Genomic DNA, 24,842 nt, shown 5'->3' with positions numbered 1-24,842 from the left:
GCGTTGGCAACAGTTGGCATTTCGAGGCTTCTCGACTTATAGGGGAGATGGTTTGAAGCGAACGAGACCTCTCTCCGCCGCATCTTCCTTCACGGAATATAGACATAAAGACACGATAGAGTAAAACTAATAGTTAGTCAGTCTGACTAGTTTTGGGAGTTTATGATCATCCAAGTGCGTTTTAGCCCGCACTGTGAGACATGGGATCAAGTCCCGCACTATTGGTAGGTCTGATGACAGTTTGGGTCTGCCAATCTTTGTCTTTTGATGATTTTCAGCGCCTATATTAAAAACAAAATCTTTTTTTTTGCGTTTTGTTTTTATTATTATTATTTTATTCCCAAAAGAAAAAAATTTCCTCTTTTTAATATTTTCTGAAAAATTTGATTTCGATGTACATAACGACATTTAACCAAAAAATTGACGTTTCGATTCTGTATCTCTATCTGATTTCTGCTATTATTATAAAAAAGGATATTCAGACAGCATATTTCAATAATGAATTTTTTTTTATAAGCAATTTTTTATTCAAAAGAAGTGATATACTTTTTAACTTAATTGGATTTTATTCAATTTTGTCAAAAAATTAAATTCTTTGGTTTCTTTATTTTACTTGTTTTCATTTTTATTTTATTTACTTTTGTTAAAAAAACATATGAAATATAGTAAAAAATAGTTTATTTCTTTTGCACTTTTTGTTTCAATACATTAGTTTTCTACTCAAGTGACAATTCAAGTTACAACATAAATTTCTAGGGCCAAAAATGTCATATCTCGATTGTACGATATATTGTTTTCAAATGAAATAGTATAATGAAACTAAATTTATTATAATAATGAGAAAGAATACGACAATAACAATATACTATCTATTTCAGTCAGTAAAACCAATATATTATTTAACATATGTAATTTAAAAATTATTCTGTTCAGAGCCATTTTATATCCGAGATTCAAAAAAATTAATGAAACGCCTCCAAGTTTTGCAAGTAATACCCAAGGCTGTACAAAATTCCAAAAAAATATGTTTATTTTCGAGGGAAGTGATTGCTATACATCGTCTATTTAAGTTTAAAATACAAAATAAATCTTTTCAAAGAGAAAAGCATTAAAAAATTTTTTTTCAAATATTTCAAATAAGCAAATATTTTAAAATATTTTATAATTTTTACTTTAAAAAAACCGTGACTTCAATAATGCTTTAAAAAAGATTTAAGTACGGTATTAATACTGTTGTAGTACCGTCTCAGAGCTTTCAATACCTTTACGTTTTAAAAAAAACTACTAAAGCTTTTCGTACATTTTGGAATACAATTTTTACCATATCAATAAAACTTTGACGTTTATTTGAAAATTTCAATTTAAAGTTCTGTTCAAATGTTAATTTTTATAAAACGTTACCACATCATTAAAAACTTAGCATTTTTATGCTTCATAACTAGAACTTTATTGCTGAATATATATGCTAGTTTATTTTATCGGTTGTTTCTGGCAACATTTATATGACAAGGTATAAGAAAAGCGTGCTCTATTTTTTCAATGCTCGATGTACTTTTATTTTACGTCTCCATTACGTATAAAACGCATTTAGGAAAAGTGTGCAATGTCAAGAGCTTTTACTAAACTTTTTGGAATTTGATACTTTGTAAAATTTAAATGTAGTAATTGTAATTTTAAAATTTAAAATAAAAAAATATTGTTCGAAACAAAGTAAGAGACAACTTGGTTTCAACGTTTTTTCAAAATACTCTTTTAATATTTCTAATTCGTTGCGTAAATGATAGATAGCAAGTCCATGTCTGCTATGTAATGATTTGAAACTTTTTAAATTTCTTGCGCTCTTTTCTTGCATCACATTCGAAAATTAAAATTGAAAAAGTTGTCTTTTCGGCGACTCAGTCACTTAATTTAGGCTCTAGAAGACTTCAGCTACAAAAAAATAACAGGCAAATCCCTAAAACAAAATTAACGATATTAAATTCTAGTCAAGAAGGAAAAAATCAATACGTTTTAGACTTTTTTGACAAACTAATATATCAGACATTTTTATTGCTTTTTCTTTTCAGTGTTCCTGAAAGAGATGATTCTTCTTATTGTTCAAACGCTGTTTTAAACTTATTGAATCATTATTTTCATGACTATGATTATTTTCCTTTTTTTGTAATATTTATTATGCAATTATTTTACAAATTTTGTAACATTTTTCAAACGTTTTTATTTATTTTTAATTTTATTAAATTTTGTGTCACTTTTTTTTCAAATAATTTTTGTGTTATTTTTCATAATGAAATAGCGTTGTATATTTTAGTGGATGCCAGCGAATTTTCTGTTCTGAAATTTACATCAATGTAGAATTTTTAGATATAATCTAATGGCTATTAAATTTTGGAAACGGTAGCACAGGAACTGAAACCTATCTTTTAGATTATTTTCGGTTGAAAAAAAATTTGATTAAGTTAATGTTAAAAGAACATTATGAAGATAATATTATAGAAAGAAATTTCTTTAAAAAATCTTACTGCAATACTGGAAAAAAATGTTGAAAAATAAAATGTCACAACACCAATTACAACAATACAAAACGGAATTCGTGTTTTGGTAATGTTGAAGCAACGTTACAGCATTAACTGTTGGAACCAGTGCTGTCAATCATAAATAAAAAACCATGAAAAATTTTGACTGCTCATGGTAAGCTAATTGTACAATTTTCTTAAGAAATTTTTCCTTCAAACTAACTTTATTGGGAAAAATTATGTATACAAATAATACAAAAGCAATCACGATGAACATAGTTGTAATATATCGAAGCTATATTTGATTAGATTCAGAGTTTTCAGAGATCTGGCCATTCTTATAAAAGAACACTGACTTTACCTCTCAATATTCTGAGCAAAGTATATCTATAATAAGTAGTTCGACTCGTTCAATTCCGTTAGTTTTCGTTTGCATTTTGCTTCCAAATTCTTAAAATATTCCATTTTTATTTAGAAATAGATGGTAATAAGAATAAAAGCAGGAATTGTGTAGGCAAGAAATAAACAAAATATTGTAAACAAACGAGTGTATCAAAAACATTGAACTGAAATAAAATTAAACTAAGCTAGGTAAAAATTTTATTTTTATTTTGATAATAACAAAATTTATTTTTTATTTTTCATTTTATTCGAATGTGTGAAAGCAAAAGATATATGAGTTTGAAATTAAATGCATGAATGTACACATGGATGTACCTGGTGCAGTAGATACATAGTATCAGGTAGTGACATAGAAATAAAGTAATTTATAAAGAAAAAAGGCTGTATGCATACTGATTAATACTTTATGAAATATAATCATTACCGATTCATAAGAAATATGTTTTAAATTTATTGAGATTGAAATAAAAATAAAAAATTTAAAGATAATTTATTTATTTATTACTCGATGGCAGGGTGAATGGCGGAGTTTATTCTGAGCAATTAGATGTTAAGCTCTCCTTCCGTCTGCCGGATCACTGTAGTGTATTTCAGGCCGAGGTGGCCGCAATTGGGGATATTCTGCGCTGGCTTGGGTGCAACGTCGTATCGGCTTGTGGCGTCAGCAATTTCACTGACAGCCAGGCCGCGATAAGGGCACTGGGCTCTGAGGTCTCCACGTCTAGAACGGTCCGGAACTGCAGGTCGTCTCTCAACGAGATGGTCTCTGGACACAATGGGGTTCCCGGTAACGGCAAGGCAAGACGAGCTTGCGAGGCATGGAACTACTCTGGAGATTCCACCTGAAAAGGAGAACTTGGGCATGCCTCAAAGAACCCTAGGTCTGCTGCCGCACCGCAAACGATCTTTGTAGGAGTTACTGTGACGAGGGGGAGGAGGAAACGGTGACCCACCTTCTATGCTCATGTCCAGCACTGGCGAACTATGAAAAAAAAAGCTGTTCACTTAAAAATAACAAAATGCTTTCAGTAACATACAAAACGTTGAAGGCGAAGGTTGTGCTTGTTGTTTTTCCGCTGTTTCAAGAATTTTAAAATAATTATGAATGAAAATATTAATATATTTTCTTGATTTTTCAAATATATTTTCGAAATTTTACCTGCTTTATAATAAGTGTGAATTTATTTTAATATTTCTTCTCAAAAAATAGCCACTTCGATTTAAAAAAACCCATATAAAAGAAGGTCGTGCTTTCAAGTTTCTCTCTTAGCATTGGGACTTGTTAGATAGAAAGACATTAGATATACTTTCATTCAAAAAACGAACACAAATCTATTTTTGACAGACCTGGATTTACTCTGATCTAGAGGAGGATATAAAGTAAACATCTCAAAATTTAAAAGATAAATTTCAAAAAGAAAATAACAAAAAATAATTTATTTTTCGGATTAGTAGATTCCTTAGTTATCTTCAGAAATTTTTTGATCCAACGATAATGTTAGAAATTTCATTACCACAAAACCATAAATTTAATTTGTGGGAAAACAACAAAGGATAGTAAAAAAAGTAAAGACGGTTAAAAACGACAAACTGATACAATTTCTTTTAATTTTTGGTTGATACAAACACTGTTAATTTCCTATTTGTTGGAAAAAGTGATAAAATTTTTAAAAGTTTTCTACAAATCATAATTTTGAATTTAAAAATTATCAAAAATTTTTAAAATTCATGTTACAGTGCGAAAAACCAAACGCATTTCTGTTTTTTTTCCGACATTTACCTCGTTTATACGGCAGCTTCAAGCATAATTGAAGTCTATTTTATGTCCATTTCCATGTAAATGTTACTTTACTCAAAAAGTTGCTTTTTCTTTTCACTGTTCCTGAATGAGATGATTACTTATTTGATCTGAAACACGACATTTTTTGTTATGTCAAGATCTGAAATGTTGGTATGACTTGAAATTTAATAGCCAAACGTAATTTTCGAGCTTTCAGTCTGACATATACGAGTACTTCATTTATGTAGTGGATCGAGTACTGGGCTTGAAACTTTAATCTGCGTGCGTACTCTACAGATTTAAATAACATATACTTGAAATCAATGTGGGTTTTACATTAGTTGACAAGTTGATGCATTGGTTCGTCGCTTTTGCGACGAGCTGATGTATTTTGTGTGAAAACTTGAATTTTTGACATTCTCTTTATTATAAGTACAGCTTTTTTCTCTCTTTCAAAAAGTTGAATCAACTTCAACTTTAGTGCGGAGGTTTTTTAAAACGTCAAATTTACGTGTACTGAACTATTACGATTACGTATATTTGTTGTCAAAAAAGTAGCCAGCTTCAAGCTGGATTCATTGGTTTGTCGTTTTTGAGCTGAGCTATTTAAAGTCGTACAAATTTTTTCTTTTGATTATTACTTTTTTGACAAGAATTATATGTAATTGCAATAGTTCATTGTGTATAAATTTGAAGTTTTAAAAACACCTCCGTACTATAGTTGTAGTTGATCCAACTTTTTGAGAGAGAAAAACAGCTGTAGTAAAATTTAAAAGAATGTCAACAATCGAAATTTTCATCTAAAATACATCAGTTCGTCGTTTAACTGGCGAACCAATCCACCTACGCTTATCTAAAATTTTTGCCTTACGATTTTTTAGGGAGTGTAAATGAGATAGAAACAAAGATGCTCTCTCCTTTAACATTTCTAATTCGTTTGGGAATATTATTTAAAAAGCACCTTTAGTAAAAAAAACTGTAGGACGAAACAAAAAGTAATTAATTTTCTTTTATTAAGTTATTTTTTATCATAGTTTTTGCAAAATTGTACAAGATGTTTCAACTTTTTATTATAAATAATTAAATATAAAAAACACATTCGCATCATTAACGCTTCAACAGTTTTCGAAACATATAATTTCAATAGCTTTAAAACGCAATCAAATTCTCAGTTATCTGTTGAATGAAGCTAAAAATTTGTATCCCTATTTAGATTGGTAATATTCATTAAAATATGCTGTCAGTTTTGATGTATTTATGATAATATATGTATGTATACAAAGTAGAAATTAAATTTTGGGGAATAAACTAAAAGTTTTCAAATATTTAATAATTAAAAATGTATTGAGTACTTTTACAGAAAAACACACTGTCTTAATGATTCTTTCTGAAATTAGTGAATTTGTAGTTGTTGACCAACTGCTAATAGAAAATGCGGTAATATATTTGAGAATTTGAAAACGAACTCAATCAATATATAAAAATTTTTTTTAAGGAAAAATATACATATTTTTTATCTCATTTGAGTTCGGATTTTGTTACAGGAGAAAATTTCAATCAAAAAGTTTATACTTCGAGCCATATAGGCAACATATTGTCATCCGTTTGTAAAGTAAGGTGTTTGACAAAATAAAATTATAGCGTACTCACTACATAAAACATGGTACTTAAATTTCACAGGGCATTCCTTTGAGATGCATACGAACCCTGAAAAACGGAGAAAAGGTTTCTTTACTATTACCGAATGGAAACACTTTTATAGTAACTATGTTTAAAGACGACGAACCCACAGGAAATGTCCTATTTCATTTTGAGAGTAAACTTATGAAATTTTAAGGATTAAAATTAAAGCATTTGAGTAACCTACATATATAATTTTATTTTAATTTTAGCTCACCATCATACAGCATTATACTTAGGCCATTTTAGGCAGATAACTAAAATTATTTGGAATAAAACTTTCATAGATCTTGTTTCCAAAGGTATTGATTATTTATATATAGACAACACAAATTCGAATTCAATGTTTCATTCTACTGCTACAGAAGTTAGTTATAAATTAAAACAATTGTTAAAGTAAGCACTAAGCACATTTTTGAAATATATCTTAATTTGTGTATTTAATTTAAGTTCCTATTTTTAGATGTCATACAAAAATCATTTTAAATACTCCATTATTTGGGTATGAAGATCTTGTTAAAAGTTTTGTACAAGATTTTGACCTTAAAATATTTATTCGCAATAATATTACTAAAAACGTATTTTATAAAACAAGTTATAAAACAAAATTCTTGTCATCATTTAATGACTGTGAAATTGCTTTAATCATGGATTCAGCAGATCTGGATTTAATAGAAAAGTAAATTTCATGTTTTAATACGAATTTAATAAGGTTAATATTTTCTTTGTATTGAATATAGACGCTTTAAAACTAAAAATATTGCAACCGTCCGACTTTTTGATTTTCAAAAAAAATTCGAATACAACAAATACGAAAAAATTGGTCTTTACCAGTTATGTTATTCATCTCACATATCACATATGGAGATTTTTTCTTTTATAAATTTAATTCAACCTAAGTGTATTAAAGAAATATATGCTGAGCTTTCTTCTGTTCCTAACTTTATCAAATCGGCTAGCAAACATTGGAAAGTAATTGACGAAAACTCGGGAAATTTAAGTCTTGAGGAAGAACTGAAGGAAATTGAAAATTTTGCGCCAAAAACTGCTGTAGATAGTCCTGAACAATTACAAAATTTTCTGGAAGAAACACTTTCGAATTATCAACTGACTGAAAACGTAACTATAAAATCATCAGATTGTGAAGAAATCTGCGCAAGTCTTGACGAATTGGACGACAAAATAAATACAGCTGCATTTAATCTTCCAAGAAGAAGGAAAATCAAACAAAAAGCTTTAACTCTAAATTGTAAGTGAAAAAAATTAAAATACAAATTGTGTTTCTATATTATATTACTATTTACTCTAGCCAGTTCTGATAGGTGGAAATATTTCGCTGAAAATGACAACAGCCCTCCCACTTCTATTGACAAAAAAGTTTCACTCTGTGAGAAAGAAGAATCAAAAAAAGATGAATTCGATTCTTTGATGAACACAAATTTTTCAAATTTTCCGTCGATTGCAAATATTGATAATTCTGAAATGATTGAAGTCATAGATTCTTCAGCTGTAGTGCATTCACCACAGTTAGAAAATGATAAACTGCAAATTAGTAGGAAACAAAAAGAACAGAATGAAAATTATTATTCTTTTTTGGATAATAATAGTAATTCTTCTAAAGAACTAAGTAATAGTGGCGATCGAAAAAGTGGTACGAAGATGGAAACAAATGCACAAAATTTGCAAGTTGCTATTTCTTACACTTTAGTTGAGCGCGCAATGGAAGAAATTCATAACGGCGGAGTGAAAATAGATGAAATGAAAAGTACCAAACTGGAACCCGATACAGTGAAATTTAAAAGTTCACAAAAATTTAATGCTTTGCGGAATTCCAATAGTTTGGGTGTAAATTTAGTAAATGAAAATGAAATAACAGAAAATGATGAAAAACATTCAAAATCAAAAAAAAATGAAACGAAAAATAATAACATAGAAAAAATTAAAAGAAATTGCACTGACAATAGTGACTTAAAACAGCATTTGTGTCTTATATTAGGAATCGAAGATGAAAAGAAGAGAAAAACTCAAGATCAGTCCATAAAAAAGGATACTGACATCAAACCCACTGATTCTGTTTTAACAAAAAAAAGAGTAAGCAAATCACCAAAGGTTATAAATAATAGAAAAAATAGCCTTACTAAATACTTGCGCAATGCAAACAGAAAAAGGAGGCGATCTTCATCAAATAGTTCTGTGGAAGCCATTGAAAAATGCGATAATGAAATCATAGAAATTGTTGACAATAGCCCTCCAATAGCACGTATGACAAGAAGCTCAATGAAAACTAAGGTTATTGAGGTAATAATTTTATCCATTTAATGACTTTTTTTGCTAATTCAAAATTCTGATTTGTTCGATTTCAGGTCAAAACAAAACGTGTTGTGAAAAAAATTCCTGAAATAAGACAAATGTACATAGATGATGATGATTGATGCTTAAGTTTAAAAATAATAATTATAACTTAAAATAAAACAAAAACAATTTTAAAAATAGAATTAAAACACGTACATATTAATATTCCAAATTTTATATTGGATATACATATTTATGTATGTATGTACAAACTAAATTTTAATCAGATTACCGAAATATTTAAATTTTTAAAAAAATAATGAGAAAAATTCCTGTTTTATTCAAGATTCGAAGATGTACATATCTGAAAAGAATATATTTTGAAAAGATTTGTAGAATAGTCCAACTCTGATGGAGTTCAAATTATTTTGTAATTAAAAAATAACGCAACTTGATCATAAAATCTTATTAATTTTTATTTTTAAAATACTATAAATATTTTTAAACAATGTACATAGTTTTGTTATAATTTGCAAAAGATTCTTTATATAAAATCTACAAATCATAAAATATGTTTGTGCATAACACATTTAAATGTTAAAACAAATTGGCTAAGGATTCTACTATAGAACTATCTCTGAACCTTCCTATTCTTAAAGCGTAACTTACAACATGTGCTACGTAGGTATTCTCATGAATTCGATGAAATAAATGAGCCATTGGACCTAAAATAAAGTTACAATATTTAACAAATTTATTTAACGTGGTAATGTAGAAGCTATGAAACTTAACAACTAACTCAAAAAGAAATTGGTGTGATAAAAATTTTTGATCAACTTTGACTTAATGCTGTTGCATCTTAGTTAAATATTTATGTTAAAACTCAAATTGCAAATAAAGTAAAATTACCCAAAGCATGAATTGTAACATCCGAACCCCCATGTGTATTTTCGTCAGTTAAAATTGCTGATTGTTGGATATAATCAAATGTTGTAGTGTCTTCACGACTGGGGTCCTTCCTTTTTGGCCTGCCATTTTCATTATCAATTTCTACTTGATAGCCAGAATAACTTGTACCATACGTCAATGTGGTGTACGGAATTCCATCAACTTTTGATTTAAATCCTATGCCTAAAATGTTGCTGCCATGTTTTGGGTAACCATTTATCGTTAAAGTGTGTGAATGATCGGCTGTTACTATAAATAAGGTTTCATCTAACTCATCTCTATTAAAAATATTTTTATAGTTTATCTTGTACAATCTCTTTTTAGAAATAATAATACTTCATTGCATTGAGGCTAGCGTTAACAGCATCATTTAATGCTAAAGTTTCTGAAAGAGCCTTTCGAGCAATACCCCTATGATGAGCTTGATCTATCATTCCACCTTCTACTATCAGCAGAAATCCTTTTTCTTTACTTTTTAAAACCTCAATCGCTTTCAATGTCATATTTGCCAGTGATGGCATACCAGCGGGGCCAGTGTCCCTTTCATGGTCATATTTCAAATGACCATTAGCGAATACACCTGAAAGTCAATTGAATATAAAAAAATATAGAATTTCTGATTGTGAGATGTATAGTTATTCTTCTATTTTTAGTCTAGGGATTGTTTATTTTATTACCTAAAACAAAGTCTGTATTAAAAGTATCGAAAGAATTTAAATCACTATTGTTACTTAACACTGCGAAAATGTGGCCAGCATCTTCTTTTTTCTTTTTCCATTCTTTAATTAAATCCCTTCCGTCTTTGGATTGACATGCCCAAGAATCAATTGGATCTGCTTTAGAACCTTTTGTCCCTGACACGAGGCACTGCCTTCCTCCACCCATTAACACCTAATGCGTGTGGATTTTAAAATTATAATAAATTTAAAAAGGAAGTACGTGTACATGTGTGTGAAAACATACAATAGGTACATACATTAGTATGGACATGTACATATATATGTATGCATGCGTACATAATATAAATATTTTCTATTTACATTTATATTTTCAGCGACTTCACTTTCAATTAATATTCTTGCAATGTCTTTACAACCATCTTGTTTTGAATGTTCCGGCATTGTTGCTTCACACTCCCATCTTCGATCCGGAACATTAGCGTATAATGATGCGGGAGTGGCGTGCGTTAATCGTGTTGTTGTAACAATGCCAGTTTTAATTCCATCTTCCTGAGCCCATTTTATAATACTATCTACATGATGATTCGGGTCTAGTGAAGCTGTGCAGTTACTTAATTTAACAGTTGAGTCTACACCACCAGTTTCGTAATTAGTTTTTACTCCACCAAATAGTGCTGTTGCTGTTGAAAACGAATCTGGTACTTGCTTATCTGCGCAATATGTCTATGAATTTAGATACATACATATATTAATTTATTATTTATACATAAAGTACAAATACTTACATATATATTTATTTATAATATGTACGTAGATTGTGTATTAGATGATTAGCAAGTACTTACACATATAATTATAAGATTACTAATTCAGAACGAAGGAATAATTTAAAAATTCATATAATATATAGTTGGAATTAATAAATGAGTTACTTAAATCTACATATGTATATGGTTGCATGTTAACAAATTTGCCTTAGTTTAGACAGTTGTCTCATTTCTGTAGATAGATCGAAGATATAAGTGTGTATAAATAACTTTTGCATATACTTATGTGACATAATTTCAACTTTAGGTATTTTATGCTTCTACAGCGCGATGATGCGATTCTACAGCGATTATACATATTGATAATTGAAATAGTTATTATAATAATCACACCTTCATACGTACACATCCTGAAAATTTTTGAAATCATCGAAAATCGAACCGGCGTTAAAATTTACCGTCGTTTTTCTTCTAGTTTTTCTGCAGGAGTTTGAAATTTCAGCAGCTTTTAGACACTAATAAATAGTCAATTTCGTTGGGGGAAAGTTTTTTTCCACCTCTCAAGTTATCGTCTCTCGAAATTAGTAAAATTCGAATTTTTGGCACTTTTTATTTCCGAAACTCTAAACTTTTCCAAATTTCTATAAACGCGGAAAGCTAACGGTAAATTTCATGCCGTTAAAAAATATAATTATTTTTCTTAACTCACGCACTTAACTCTTAAATTCGAGCATTATCAAGGGTTAATTATGTTATTTTTTTCGTTTTATTTCAAAGATTGCATACATTACTAGTCCTAAATATATGCAATCATTGAAATACATTCGTATATAAAGAAAAATAGTTTTAATATACATAGCTAGATTGTTACATAGTTAGTACATGGCTAGATTGTTTTTAAAATCAGTATTTCACTTGTTCCAACTTTATTTTAATTTTAATTAAAATTTTAAAATAACGTAAAGTTTAGAAAATAATTAAACGGTTTGAGGTAAACTGAAAGATAATTAAAAGGTAAACTGCATTAAGTGAAATAATGTCCTCTTTTTACGAGAGAACATTGTAGTACCCGCTCTAATATTATTTTTGTTATATTCGTATTTATATAAATTTTGCACGTTTGGATTGTTTTGACGGGAAATAAAACACGCATGTACATACATATGTACATATGTATATACTACATTTATTTTTGAATTTAATTTATATGTTTGTACATCGTTACTTTTTAAGGGATGGTTAATTATAATTAATTTCAACACCCGTCATAATAGCACATTTTATACATATATGTATGTAAATGTATGTATATAAGTAGTTACATATTCATTGGATCCAATATTATGAACATGAAATAAATAATAAAGTTTCTAATATATAACGCCATAACAGAACACGTGCAATTGGTCAAATTTTACTAGAAATTCAATTAATATTTAAATATAATAATACGAGTGCGTATTCATACATATATAGTTTTTAAGTACATAAAAAACTATATACAATGCATTATAAAGTTTAAAAAAAAAACATAAAAAAACTATGTAACATATTACAATAGATAAAATATTTTTTTACATTATGTACATAGATATTAAATAGTTTTACCTTAAGCATTCCCATATGTGGAAATTTTTCCCATGTTAGTAAGCCGTTCTCCTTAAAACCATAAATCCTTGAGGCTGTTACAGTATTAGGACCCATACCATCTCCAACAAATATTATTACATTTTTTGCCCTTTTCATATTTAATTTAACATTAAGAGCTGTTTTCAATTCTTCAATACCTTTGTCAAACCAAAATTTTTGTTCGTCTGGCAAATCAGCTCTCCAAAGTGGCACGGTTTTTACCGACTCATTTTCGATTTCATATCGAACCAATAAAGCAATGCAAAGAGTAGTAATAATAATAAATAGACAAAATAATATAATTGTAGCGAAACCAAGAAATAAATTTGATTTAAATAGTCGTCTAATACGTTCACGTTGTGTTTCACACTTTAAAATATTTTCAACATTTTCACTCGGATTTGATGGCAAATTTTTTTGTTCTATAGGCGCATCGTCAAAATCAAAACGCCGCCGAGATTCCATCATATTTCACTCATGCAAAATTTTTTTTAGAAAGTAAATGGTTTTTGATTATAGTATATGTATCTTCAATGAAATTTATATAACTGATTATGTTAAAATTAGTTTTTACATCTTTCCCATTGTGTGTTTGATTTGATTTTGTTTATCCTTCCTATCTTGATGTTGTTGTAGAGTTATAATAATAAAATAATGATAAACAAGTAAAGAAATAAAAGTTTTATTATTGTAAATAAAAATATGCTATTATTAACTGTATAAGCTATATATGAATGAACGTAAATGATAAAATTGTTATTTTTTTTACTCACTTTTAAAAAGTCTTAAGAAGAAATCACAATAAAAATAATATGATAATGTGATGACTACTCTCAGTCGATTAAACATGTAATTAAAAGGTAATTATTATATTTATAACACTTTATTATAGTAATACAATAATTTAAAAATTTAGAGGTTGTTAGTCGTTGATTAAATAACTTTTTATCAACGTATCAGTTAATTTTTTAACTGATCAGTGTGTTTTCTGATAAGTTAATTAAATTAAACACACAAATATGTAACATGATCCATTAATATAAAAGAACATTAATTAAACTCATTTAATTAATGAACTAAACAGTTCTTGGAATCATATGCCAATGCAAGTATATGGGAGTTTTCGAAAATTCAGTTCTAACTTATGTCTTAATATAAAGCATGTTCGATAAATGAAAACTACAAAATCTTCAAATGTAGCATGTTCAATTTATAGTCTTTACTACAAAAGAAGCACGTTCGAAAATCACAGCATCGCATTTTTAAAGATATTTTTTTAAATGCTGCAAAGTTTGAAAAAAAAAATACCGCTGAAAAATGCAACATATTAAAAATCTGAAAAATAAGGGTGATTTTGATAATTCAATATACATATGTACATATGTACATACTTAAAAATTAAATAATTTACACGACAAAAAGACGCTCCAACAACTACAAACTTGATATTAGCATAAACAAAAAGTTTCTTTTAGTTGTGAAAGTAGTAAGATTGTCATAAATGTTTTTTAAATTTTCGAAAATGAAACCACAAAATTTTATTATTTATAGTTCGCTTAAATATAAATTTGATTGTCAAAATAATAAACACATTTTTTTGACCTGCTGTTCAGTGCTTTATTGTCAAACAAAGGACACATTTAGTACTAAGTTAGAAGAACTGAATTGTCAAAAACTAATTAATTCCTGTGGATCTGTACTGATACAAAAAAAAATATTTTTGATTCTGAAAGATATCTAAATTACCCTATGTACACAAACATTAATATACATAATTACAGCCGAAACTAAAAAAATCATTTAAATTTAGTACATACTTACATACATACATGTATGTACATCTTTCTCCCCAGCCACAGTAAAGAGAATAAAAACTCTGAATTGATCATTGAAATTATCACACACTACATACATATGGATTTTTTTTAACGTTTATATAAATTAATTAATAAAATTTGTTAAATTCAAATCAAATAAATCTCGCTAATCTTAAAAATTTACAGCACACAAAAAATCTGCATTAAGGGGAACATATGCACGTTACATATTATGTTCGCATAACATTAAATAATTTCAAAACTGTAATTAATGGGGTTGGTATAGTTATGGGCGAGTGTTCTTGTTTTCGAATTTGTTTAAATTTATATTATTAATTTTCCGTAAATTAAATTCATATATTACTATTAGTAGACGTATGATACATAGTATTAATCTACTAAGTCTATTTTGCAATTTTTTGTCAATTATGAACTTTTAGCAAAGGTTTATTAGTTAAAGGTAAGATGCTAAGAACGGATTTTTTAGCTGCCTTTTGCTCGTGTGTAGTTAAGCAAATTGTTATGAATTTTTATGTGAATTTTTTATGAATTTTTATGTCATAAATTTTTTATGAATTTTATGAATTGGCGAAGCGAATAAGAGCACTACTTTCTTTTATACAAGACTGACCTAATTTTTTTCGCTTCGCGAACCATAATTTCATTTAGACGAATTCGAGAAAAATGACATTCGCTTCAAGAACCATAATGATCCCTAAGTCATATAATGTTTTTCTCTTTCATATCATAATTTAATAGAGTTTGCAGTTATATACGTTGACATTATCAAGGCTCTACTTTGCGTTGTTCTGCTTTTTTGTGAAAGGATCAGTTAAAATTTCATAACATTTACTTTTGACGATTTTTGGTTTTTAAGGGTTTTTGTCTTTAAGTGAAGTTTTTGCAGAATTAATTAAATTAAAAGTAAAAAAATTTATATGAAAATAAAGTTTAGAATTTATTTTTTTGTGGCAAAAAAATCAAGATCCTAGAGGAATTTTTCAGTAAAATATGGATTTTTAAAAAAAAGCGTTCCTAAATTTTTACAAAGATAAAGTGCCTTATCTTTCAATACAGTAAATGGAAAACAAAATGTGCTGTACATATTATTAAAAAAAGTAAATTTTCTGTATAAAACATTTTCAAATGTAATTTTAAATATTTTACTAGAAGAAAAATTTTTGAGTTTTAAATTAATTTTAAATAATTTTACAATAAAATTTATTACGAAGTAGTAAAGAGAATAGGAAAATATTAAAATTTAATTAATATGAGAATATTTAAAGCATTATTATTTATATTATGTAATTATTAATATTTATATTATATATATATATATATATATATATATATATATATAATATAAATATATATATATAATATATATATATATATATTTATAATATATAATTTTTTCTAAGTTTTGTACATATACGTACATACTTACATATGCGATTATGTGATGCGATTATTTTTTTTGTTGTATTTTTTTTAGTTTTCCTAAACTAAAATGCTTTAATCTTAGGTAAGTGGATCATGCCTACTGGCATAGACTCCTATAATGTACTATATTACTAATAACTTTATATTACTAATGTAATATGAAGTTATTTATATTAAGTTAAATAATTATTTGATTATATTATAAGTCAAATATATGTAAGTAATAAATTTGAAAATATTATTTGTGAATGGCAAATATCAATAAGTTTTATGTATAACAATTTGCAATATTTAGCAGAAATAGAATCAAATTTAAAACTTATTTCACGAAATTCAAAATTTTTTTATGATATGGAATGGATAAACGACCCCCATAAAGCAATAAATTTTGCCATATAAGAATAATGCAATTTCAATAGATTATGATAAATACATAGCGTTAAAAGAATTTAACTCAGTTGTGGATCGGCCATACTCAATTGAACCACGAATATTGTGTTCGTAGAAGTAGCCCCTCTATTTCACACATAACGGAAATCTTCTCCCGTTTATAGCTCGGAAAGGATACAAAATCAAAGTGACTGCAGACAAATTAAGTACTTTCTTCTTCTAGAAAGTAAAATTTTTTCGCATTATTTGATTAAATTTAAGGAAAGAGCAGAAACGAAAATATAATAAATAAAAATAAAAAATTATGTGTGAATTTAAATTGATATGTAAGAAATTTAAATATCCAAAGTGATTTTCTTCTTTGTTTTAAAACATCTACTAAAGAACAAGAACTGTAATATGTAATAATTTAGTTAGTCTTAAGCACTTATACACATACATATGCATTTTACTGATAGTTACAAGGGCTTTAACAATCTAACAATAAGGCTGACAAATCAATTAAAAAAAATATTTACGTAATACCAAGACTCTTTTGCACCAGACACCTTTACTCTTAACTTTTCAAAAAACTAAATACTATTTTCATTAGCATCACCAGTGTTATCTTTTTTCGCGCAACAGAAATTTTGCAATTATTTTGATTTGTTGATTAAAAAATAAAAAAGGATTTGTGCAATAGGGATCAGATTATGTTTAATTGAAAAATAGGTTTTAATTTCTGTACTATACGTTTATTAAAGTTTGAAAAGAAAAGATATTCACAATTTAATTGTTTTTAATAAATTTATAGTAGTAGTGTTTTTATATTTATAATAACTTCCATTTTTCAAAACGTTTTTTTTTGCTTTCAGTGTTTAAATAGAGAAAAATATTTTGGTTGTTTTCCTTTATTTTATTTTAATAAAAAGTATTAAAAATATTAAATGAATATATATTTAACACACTTGAAAATTTTTTTTTGTATTTTATTTGGAAAATTTGGAAAAAAACAATATCTATTACTATAATTGTAATTATAATTATAATTTAATAAACGAATACAAATAATATTGGGAAAGTTAAACATACGAATTTTTATTCTAAATTGTAAACAAGAAAAAAAACTAAATTAGAACTAAAACCTTGCCATATTACAACTTGAAATATTAACATTTTTTTTTTATTTTTTATCTCAAATTTCAAATATTACGTATTTTACTAAAATTTTGTGTAAAGAAATCAATAAATGTAGAAATAATGTTTACGATTTTGAGGAAAAAATACTGAAATTATATTAATATAAATTTGCACTTGAAACAAAATAGAATATTTAACAAATTTGTTTAATAATATGAAGATTTCATGGGATAATCTTAATATTTCCAGTGGTTCTAAAAAGAACATATAATTTTAAATTGAATCGACATAAGTATTGTAAAATTAATAAGAAAAAATTTTAGTAAAATTCGTAGAATCTTTGAAATTTAGTTGAAATGCTTTTTTGTTAAAGATACATATGCGATTGTAGTTCTATTATTGTGTTTTTAAAGTATAAAAAATTTGTTGAAATCTATAATATTGACAAATAACCTAAAGCACATAATATTTATATGAATATGTATATATTTCAAAAATAAAGATCTTTATTAAAGCAATATGAACAAAAAAATAAAAAGATTTTTTTTTATTTTTATTGTTTTTAACAAATTTTAGCTGCAACTGCAGCTTCTCTCAGCTTTTTTGATGTTTATACATCTATATTTCTTCTTTATATGTCATCGATATCAATTTCATCTCCATCTTCATCTTCATCAATAACTTTTTTAGGAGCAACTTTTGGTGTGACATCACTTTTTTTGAGCAGATCAATCCTTGCTCTGTCGTCATATTCAATTTCAACTTCAGAATCATCTTCATCATCTTCATCAGATTCCTCCTCTTCAGCTTCTTGTAACCATTGCAAAAATGGTTTCGCTTTCTCATGAATTTCAGTTGCAACTTCTTTACTTACATATTTTTTGCTAACCTTTTGCCCCCATTCTAATATTGCTTTTTCTTCAAGTATATCATTGTCATAAAATAATTTTAAGATTCCAGCAACTTTATCCATTAATTTAGCTGAGTGCAATGCAATAATTTGTTCAATACCACCGATTAAATAACGTTGAGCTTTTAAATTATTATGAGTGAAACGTAATAATAAATTACGATGTTTCCGTACCTCTTGTATAATATTTGGTGAGAATAGTAGCTCAGCTAATACTAACGGGGCTTTATGTGTTATATCTAAACGTTCAGCTTCAACGGCCAGTTCTTTGTGTGTTTGTAAATTTTCCAATTGACCAGCGTCACGCTTCTTTTTAACCAACTCATAAAACATGTCAACACGTTCTTTTTCTGATTTTTCAACATCATCTGATATTGTCATTCCTAAAATCGAATGCAAAGTGATTTTGTATTAAATAAATTGTTATAATTTTAAATATGTATTTCTAAAATTTCTAAAATTGTTTCTGTTTTAAATAGCAAACAGCATTTACCTTTTGCTCCATCAGTTAAATCTTCAAGACGCTTACGCACCGCTGCTTCTGACACATCAGTTGTCCAATTTTCATCGTCATCATCTTCAACGTCCTTTTTTGGTATTGCTGCACCAATTAACGCCTCAGTTTGACTTGCTTGATTTGCTTCATCATCATCATTAGCTTGTACATTAGAGTTATTAGCGGATTCAGTTCCGCCGTTTTCTTCACCACCTTTTTTAGAACGTTTACTACGTTTACCTTCAGTTAATGATGATCCTTGTGTTGCTGGATTCATATTTGGTGGATTTTTTAATATGAATGTATTTACTTTATGATTCACTTCAAGTGGTCCATGAAAACCGCATGCTTTACATCCTTGCGATATAGTACCTTTTTTTGATGATACAAGTAACTCAGTTTCAGGATTATCACACTCTGGACATAAAACAAATTTCCGTATAAAACCATCAAGAAGGTCTTGTAACTTTGATGCATCGTGAGATCCATTAACAATAAAACGTTCATTCTATTTTTATGTAAAGATGAAAGAGAAAAACGAATAAAAAAACTAAGTAGGTAAATATGAACTTATTTTCTTATTTATTTTATACCTTATGATCGAATTGAGTTTGCGCACCCAATTCACAACCAAAATATTTTGTTGGGTATGTAGCTGGACGTCCAATTGCTTTGGCAACTTCGGCCATATTAACGATAACTGTTTTAATGCCATTGCCTTTGCCTTCAACTTTTGCCATTATACGTGGCATTTTATAACGATAAAATACGTCGGTCACATTACGATTGACATTTACGGTACCCATTTTAATTTTTTTATTATATTAACTTTTGTGTAATAATATATCTTTCTAAGTTTCTAAATTTTACAGCGAGCAATATAATGATGATAGATATATGTTTGCTTGTTTTACTTTTGTTTAGTTTTTTGAATATATTTTTGCGGCTTTTGTATATATGTAAATTTTGATATTTAGATATTAATGTAGGCTTAGAAGTTATATTTTATATGGTTTGAAAATAATATATAAAACAAAAACTTTTTAAAGCTTGTTTTTAAATATATAAAACTCGAGAACATCAATAATTTAAGGAAAAAATTGATGAATGGTGAAGGATATGAAGCGATTCCAATCAAAGTGCACGATGTATATTTATTTGTATATGCATATGTGTGATATACAAACTGACGTATATAATGAGTACATTTAATGTGTAGATGTACAATTTATAGTCAATTTTTTCGAAATCCAATTTTAAGTATACAACAACGTTTTTTCGAATTAAATAACCATGAAAAATGTTGTCTTCAAAATTAATTAAATTTTGTAATTCCTCTGTTGTTGCTATTGAGCTGTTTCCTCAATAATGCCTTTTTTATTATTGCTATAATTTTACAGCACCGTTTTATTTTTTTTTTTATAAAAACTTCAGTTTATATTTTTAATATATTGGTGGCTCCTTATGAAATCATAAGCAATTTTTCAATATTTTTAAAAAATGAATTTTAACCACCCTTTACATTTACGATGTGTTTGTTTTAGCAATATTATTTAAATTATTGTACAAATTAATTAAATTTGAATAATTGACTCTAGTTGTTGCTCTCCCACAATATGGTGATAATGCTTCTATTGTTTTTAATGTTGATGATGGTTCTTTAATTACTATTGTTTTTGATAAAAGATTTCGTAATATCTTTTTGTTAAGAAATTGATCATTTATATTTTGATGTTGTGGTTGATATTGCTGCAGTTTTATATATAGTTGTAATAATGGATTACCACTATTAATAGTAGTAATTTTTGTTGAGTTCAGTTTTAATTTTATAAATTTTTTTTCTTTTATTGATAAATTCATGAAGTTTAATTTTATTATTATTTAATCAAAAATTTCTTATTTTATTCGAAAAATTTTTAAAATTAAAAAATAAATGTATTATTTTCTTACGGTTTTAAATTTTTTTAAGTGTTTCAATTTTTTGAATCTTAAGAATAAATGATCAATATCAAACAATAAATGATCAAAAATAAAAAAAAAAGTTTTTAATTTGACTATTGAAAGTAAACCTTTCTTGGAAGTGGTTTTAGATTTTCTTCCCTTTTGAAATTAATTATTTTTATACTAATTTTTTAAATTTTAAAAATTTACAATGATTAATAAACTTCCAAGTTATTTGATTTTTTATTTTCAAAAAATTGTTTCCAAAAAATAAAATGAAAATCGAATTGTTAGACTCAAAGTAATAATGCAAATTGTTATACTGAAATATTTTTTTTGTAAATATTCTTTCTTTTTTTTTTAAACGGCTCCCTATATATGTATCTTTTTTATACTATAAAAACTAAAATTTATTTAAATAATCCTCTTTTAATCTCTAAAATATTCTTTCGTTTCTTTTGTTTCCAATTAGTATTTTATATAGTATTTTATATTTAAGCAATATGCAATCAAAAAATATTTAAAGAAAAAAATATAAGAAAATTCTAAGAATTGAACTTTGCTTTTATAATACAAAACAGTGTCTAATAGAGTGAAAATTTTAATTAATTATGAATGTGTAACTTAAAATAAGAAATACCCTCTCTTATGTACGTAGTAGAATTTGTTTTTCTTCAAAATTTAATTTTCAATATAATATTTAAATTTTTGCTTTTCTTTCAATCATATATATATATATATGTATATATAAGCTATATATACGTTTATGCTTGTAGGAACATATATACATATATTATATATTTGAAATAATATATATACTTCAATAATATATTACTAATATAATGAAGATAATACTATTAATATATATTGTAGTTTAAACAGAGTTCCTATATCTTAGCCTTTTCTTGTGTAATTTTCGTTTTGAATTCACTATGACTTTCACTTTTACTTATATATTTAAAATTATACTTTTTTATTTTTAATTAATTTTTTTACTATAATTACTTAATTTAATAGACTGTGAAGGTTAATTCTTTTTTTAAATTATATGCATGTATACACATATGTTCATATATATATTCCTATATATAGAATTTATAATTAGGTAATTTATATCCTTTAAAAAAAACCTCACGTTTCTCTAAAAGGTTGCAATTTCCGATGTCTATTACTGGAAAATTTTGAAGTCCTAAATAAAGAGAACAAAAAAAGCAAAAAAAATTATTCATTATATTGAATAATAAGAAATGTAGCTACATATTTAGAGAAAAACTAAAACAAAAGATTTTGAAAAGAATACTTGAGAAAATTTTAAATACCATGCGAAGAAGATCCTTTTTACTGTCGGTATTGTGAATACAATAGGTAGATTGTTGAAACAAATTTTGCATATTGAGTTTTCGGTGGGAATGCACTTTTCCATGGTAGGGAAGTGTAAATAAACTACTTTTAGCAATCTGTAGGTCTGTCAGTCTGTCGCGCATGTATCCCAGTTTGGCTGAACCGATTTTGATGAAATTTTATATGTAAGTTTATTTTGACTATGGCACGGATTGATCAACTTTTATAATATATCAGACCTCGGGAACTGCACTTTTTAGCGGGCCTGTTTCACGTTTTTGACCATTTTGAAGAAAATATCCAACCGATTTACTTGAAATTTCATATATAAACTTCGCTCGACCGTCCGCGACACCTCCTAACTTTTGGAAGAAATCAGGCATCAGCAACTGGACGTTTGCTATGGGCCAAATGAACATTTTTGCGTATATAAAGAGAGATAATCAACCAATTCATTGAAATTTAATATTTAAATTCTTCGTATTAAAACAATGAACATATAAAGTTTTTGGAAAGATTAGGGCTCGAAAACTGGTCTGCGGACCGATTTTACCTTTTTCACCATATCTACGGAATGAATTGATTTAATTTTGTGAAATTTGATATTTGAGTGCTGGTTGTTATCCAGCGAAACTCTACTAAGGCACAAAACGAAACTCTACTAAGAGCCAAATTTACATTTTTCTATGTATGCTAACTGTAAGCTTACTAATGTCCTAAAAATTGGAGAGAAGTATTTAACAGACACTTTTACAATATTCTGTAATACTGTTACTTAACTAGACAATACACTGTGGTCGGTTAAGTGCTGACTACATCAGATTTTTTTATTTGCATTATTAAATAAACATTGTCGCTTCTATACAAATTTTGATGTTCATTTTGGTAACAATATTATTTTATTCGTATCATTGCCAGTGTGATTAACATAGCAAAATTTATTTTGAAATTTGTATTTCAGACGATACAAGCCCTTTTATTTAAAACATAGAAACTTTGAGACATATTTTATGTTAAACACAGAAACTTTGCGAAACTTGTTTCGAAAAGTGTTCCGGGTATTTTTTGACACAGAATTGTTTTGACGAAGATTCATTTAAAAAATATTTTTGTCTCAGTCCGTATTTCCATACTGGCCGTGTTCTTCTTAATCACTTTAGTTTTTCTAATAAATGTAGTACCTAATTATCATCAACTGAATCTTGTGAAAAATAATGAAAAAATGATTATAGTCAGTCAAGATGATTAATTATATTTCTTTTCACCAAAATATTTGTGTTAATAAAGGTTCTGTGATAAGGCTCTGCATTTTGGCAATTAGAAGAAGCGTAGACAAGATTTAAAAATGATATTCCTGGATTTTGTCCGACGAATTTAAATTTGCTTTAATTGTCAGTTAAAGCGGCAAAACAATGCTGCAAAAATTAGCAAGCAATGTAATGAACATTTTTTTTGTTAGCTATGGGTACTGTCTACAGTGTATCAGTCAGTTTTAACTGAAGCTCCATGTATTTGTTGTTGTTTGAAAAGAATGAGAAAAAGTTGAAATGTTTTTAATTTTTCGTCAGTTCTTCAGTAATTTTAATTTTAATTGTTCCAAGTTTCATATCAAGTATGTAACTGTTATTACCGACCGTATTGTGTAAACAATAGGTAGGTTATGTGATGGCAACAAATTTTGCATATCGAGTTTTCGATGGGAACGTACTTCTCCATAGTAGGGAAGTGTAAATAAACTATTTTTAGCAACCTGTCGGTCTGTCGGTCTGTCGGTCTGTCGGTCTGTCCGTCTGTCGGTCTGTGTGTGCACGCGTGTATCTCAAGTTCGGCTGAACCGATTTTGATGAAATTTTATATGTAAGTTTGTTTCCACCATGGCACGGATCGATCAACTTTTGGTATATATCAGGCCTCGGGAACTGCACTTTTTAGCGGGCCTGTTTTACATTTTTGAACATTTTGAAGAAAATATTCAACCGATTTACTTGAAATTTTTTATATAAGCTTTGCTCGATCATACGCAAAAATTCCTAACTTTTGGAAGAAATCAGGCATCAGCAACTGGGCGTTTACTACGGACCAAATATACATTTTTGTGTATATAAAGAGAAATAATCAACCGATTTCATTGAAATTTAATATATGAATTCCCCGTATTAAAACAATGAACATGTAAATTTTTTGGAAAGATCAGGCATCGGCAACTAGACCTTTACTACGGGCCAAACATACACTTTTGTGTATATAAAGAGAAATAATCAACCGATTTCATTGAAGTTTAATATGTGAATTGCTCATATTAAAGCAATGAACATATAACTTTTTTGGAAAGATCAGGGCTCGAGAACTGATTTGCGGGCCGATTTTACATTTTTCACCATATCCACAGAACAAATTGATGGAATTTCTTGAAATTTTATATTTGAGTTCTGGTTGTTACTGAAACTAACTGGCGAGCATTTCAGGGAATTCGGGTACACAAAGCGAAACTCTACTAAGAGCCAAATTTACATTTTTCTAAGTATGTTAACTATAAGCTTACTAATGTCCTAAAAATTGGAAAGATGTATTTTACAGACATTTTTATAATATTCTGTAACACTTTCATTTAACTAGACAATACACAATGCGGTCGGTTATGTGCTGACCACATCAGATATTTTTTTATTCATATTTTTGTTTCGTTAACTGTTT

At 27.4% G+C, this 24,842-nt stretch overlaps 3 protein-coding genes across 4 annotated transcripts in view; 1 reads left to right on the top strand and 2 right to left on the bottom strand.

The window, feature by feature from the left end:
- The first annotated feature begins 5,971 nt into the window (after positions 1-5,971).
- Positions 5,972-8,987, top strand: LOC129610521 (uncharacterized). Of its 2 annotated transcripts, XM_055523168.1 has the most exons (8): positions 5,972-6,132; positions 6,191-6,307; positions 6,376-6,511; positions 6,588-6,771; positions 6,839-7,054; positions 7,116-7,624; positions 7,685-8,673; positions 8,739-8,987. In XM_055523168.1, exons 1-8 carry the CDS (start codon positions 6,073-6,075, stop codon positions 8,805-8,807), a joined length of 2,280 nt encoding a protein of 759 aa, XP_055379143.1. In that variant the 5' UTR covers positions 5,972-6,072; the 3' UTR covers positions 8,808-8,987. The 2 variants fall into 2 exon arrangements, with proteins under 2 accessions (XP_055379143.1, XP_055379211.1); XM_055523236.1 differs by lacking the exon at positions 5,972-6,132 and having other exon boundaries at positions 6,220-6,312.
- Positions 8,988-9,118: 131 nt separating this feature from the next.
- On the bottom strand, positions 9,119-13,311 carry LOC129610672 (alkaline phosphatase). Its single transcript, XM_055523353.1, has 6 exons — positions 12,671-13,311; positions 10,656-11,018; positions 10,293-10,506; positions 9,952-10,195; positions 9,577-9,893; positions 9,119-9,392 (listed from the first exon to the last, which is right to left on the bottom strand). The coding sequence occupies exons 1-6, from the start codon at positions 13,157-13,159 to the stop codon at positions 9,265-9,267; spliced, it is 1,755 nt and encodes a 584-aa protein (XP_055379328.1). The 5' UTR covers positions 13,160-13,311; the 3' UTR covers positions 9,119-9,264.
- A 4,637-nt stretch (positions 13,312-17,948) lies between these two features.
- Positions 17,949-24,842, bottom strand: part of LOC129618502 (eukaryotic translation initiation factor 5) — a 30,515-nt gene continuing 23,621 nt past the window's right edge. Inside the window, exons 4-6 of the mRNA XM_055533301.1 lie at positions 19,460-21,996; positions 18,864-19,374; positions 17,949-18,753 (exon numbers count right to left, since the gene is read on the bottom strand). Of these exons, the coding sequence (XP_055389276.1) occupies positions 18,092-18,753; positions 18,864-19,374; positions 19,460-19,672 (1,386 nt within the window). The 5' untranslated portion in view covers positions 19,673-21,996 and the 3' untranslated portion in view covers positions 17,949-18,091. The remainder of the gene's footprint in view (positions 18,754-18,863; positions 19,375-19,459; positions 21,997-24,842) is intronic.

The sequence above is a fragment of the Condylostylus longicornis genome, unplaced genomic scaffold, assembly GCF_029603195.1.
Source record: "Condylostylus longicornis isolate FDR11 unplaced genomic scaffold, ASM2960319v2 ptg000001l, whole genome shotgun sequence".
In the NCBI taxonomy this organism is placed as follows: domain Eukaryota; kingdom Metazoa; phylum Arthropoda; class Insecta; order Diptera; family Dolichopodidae; genus Condylostylus; species Condylostylus longicornis.
The sequence above is the reverse complement of the archived record's forward strand: the minus strand, read 5'-3'. Positions and strand labels throughout refer to the sequence as shown.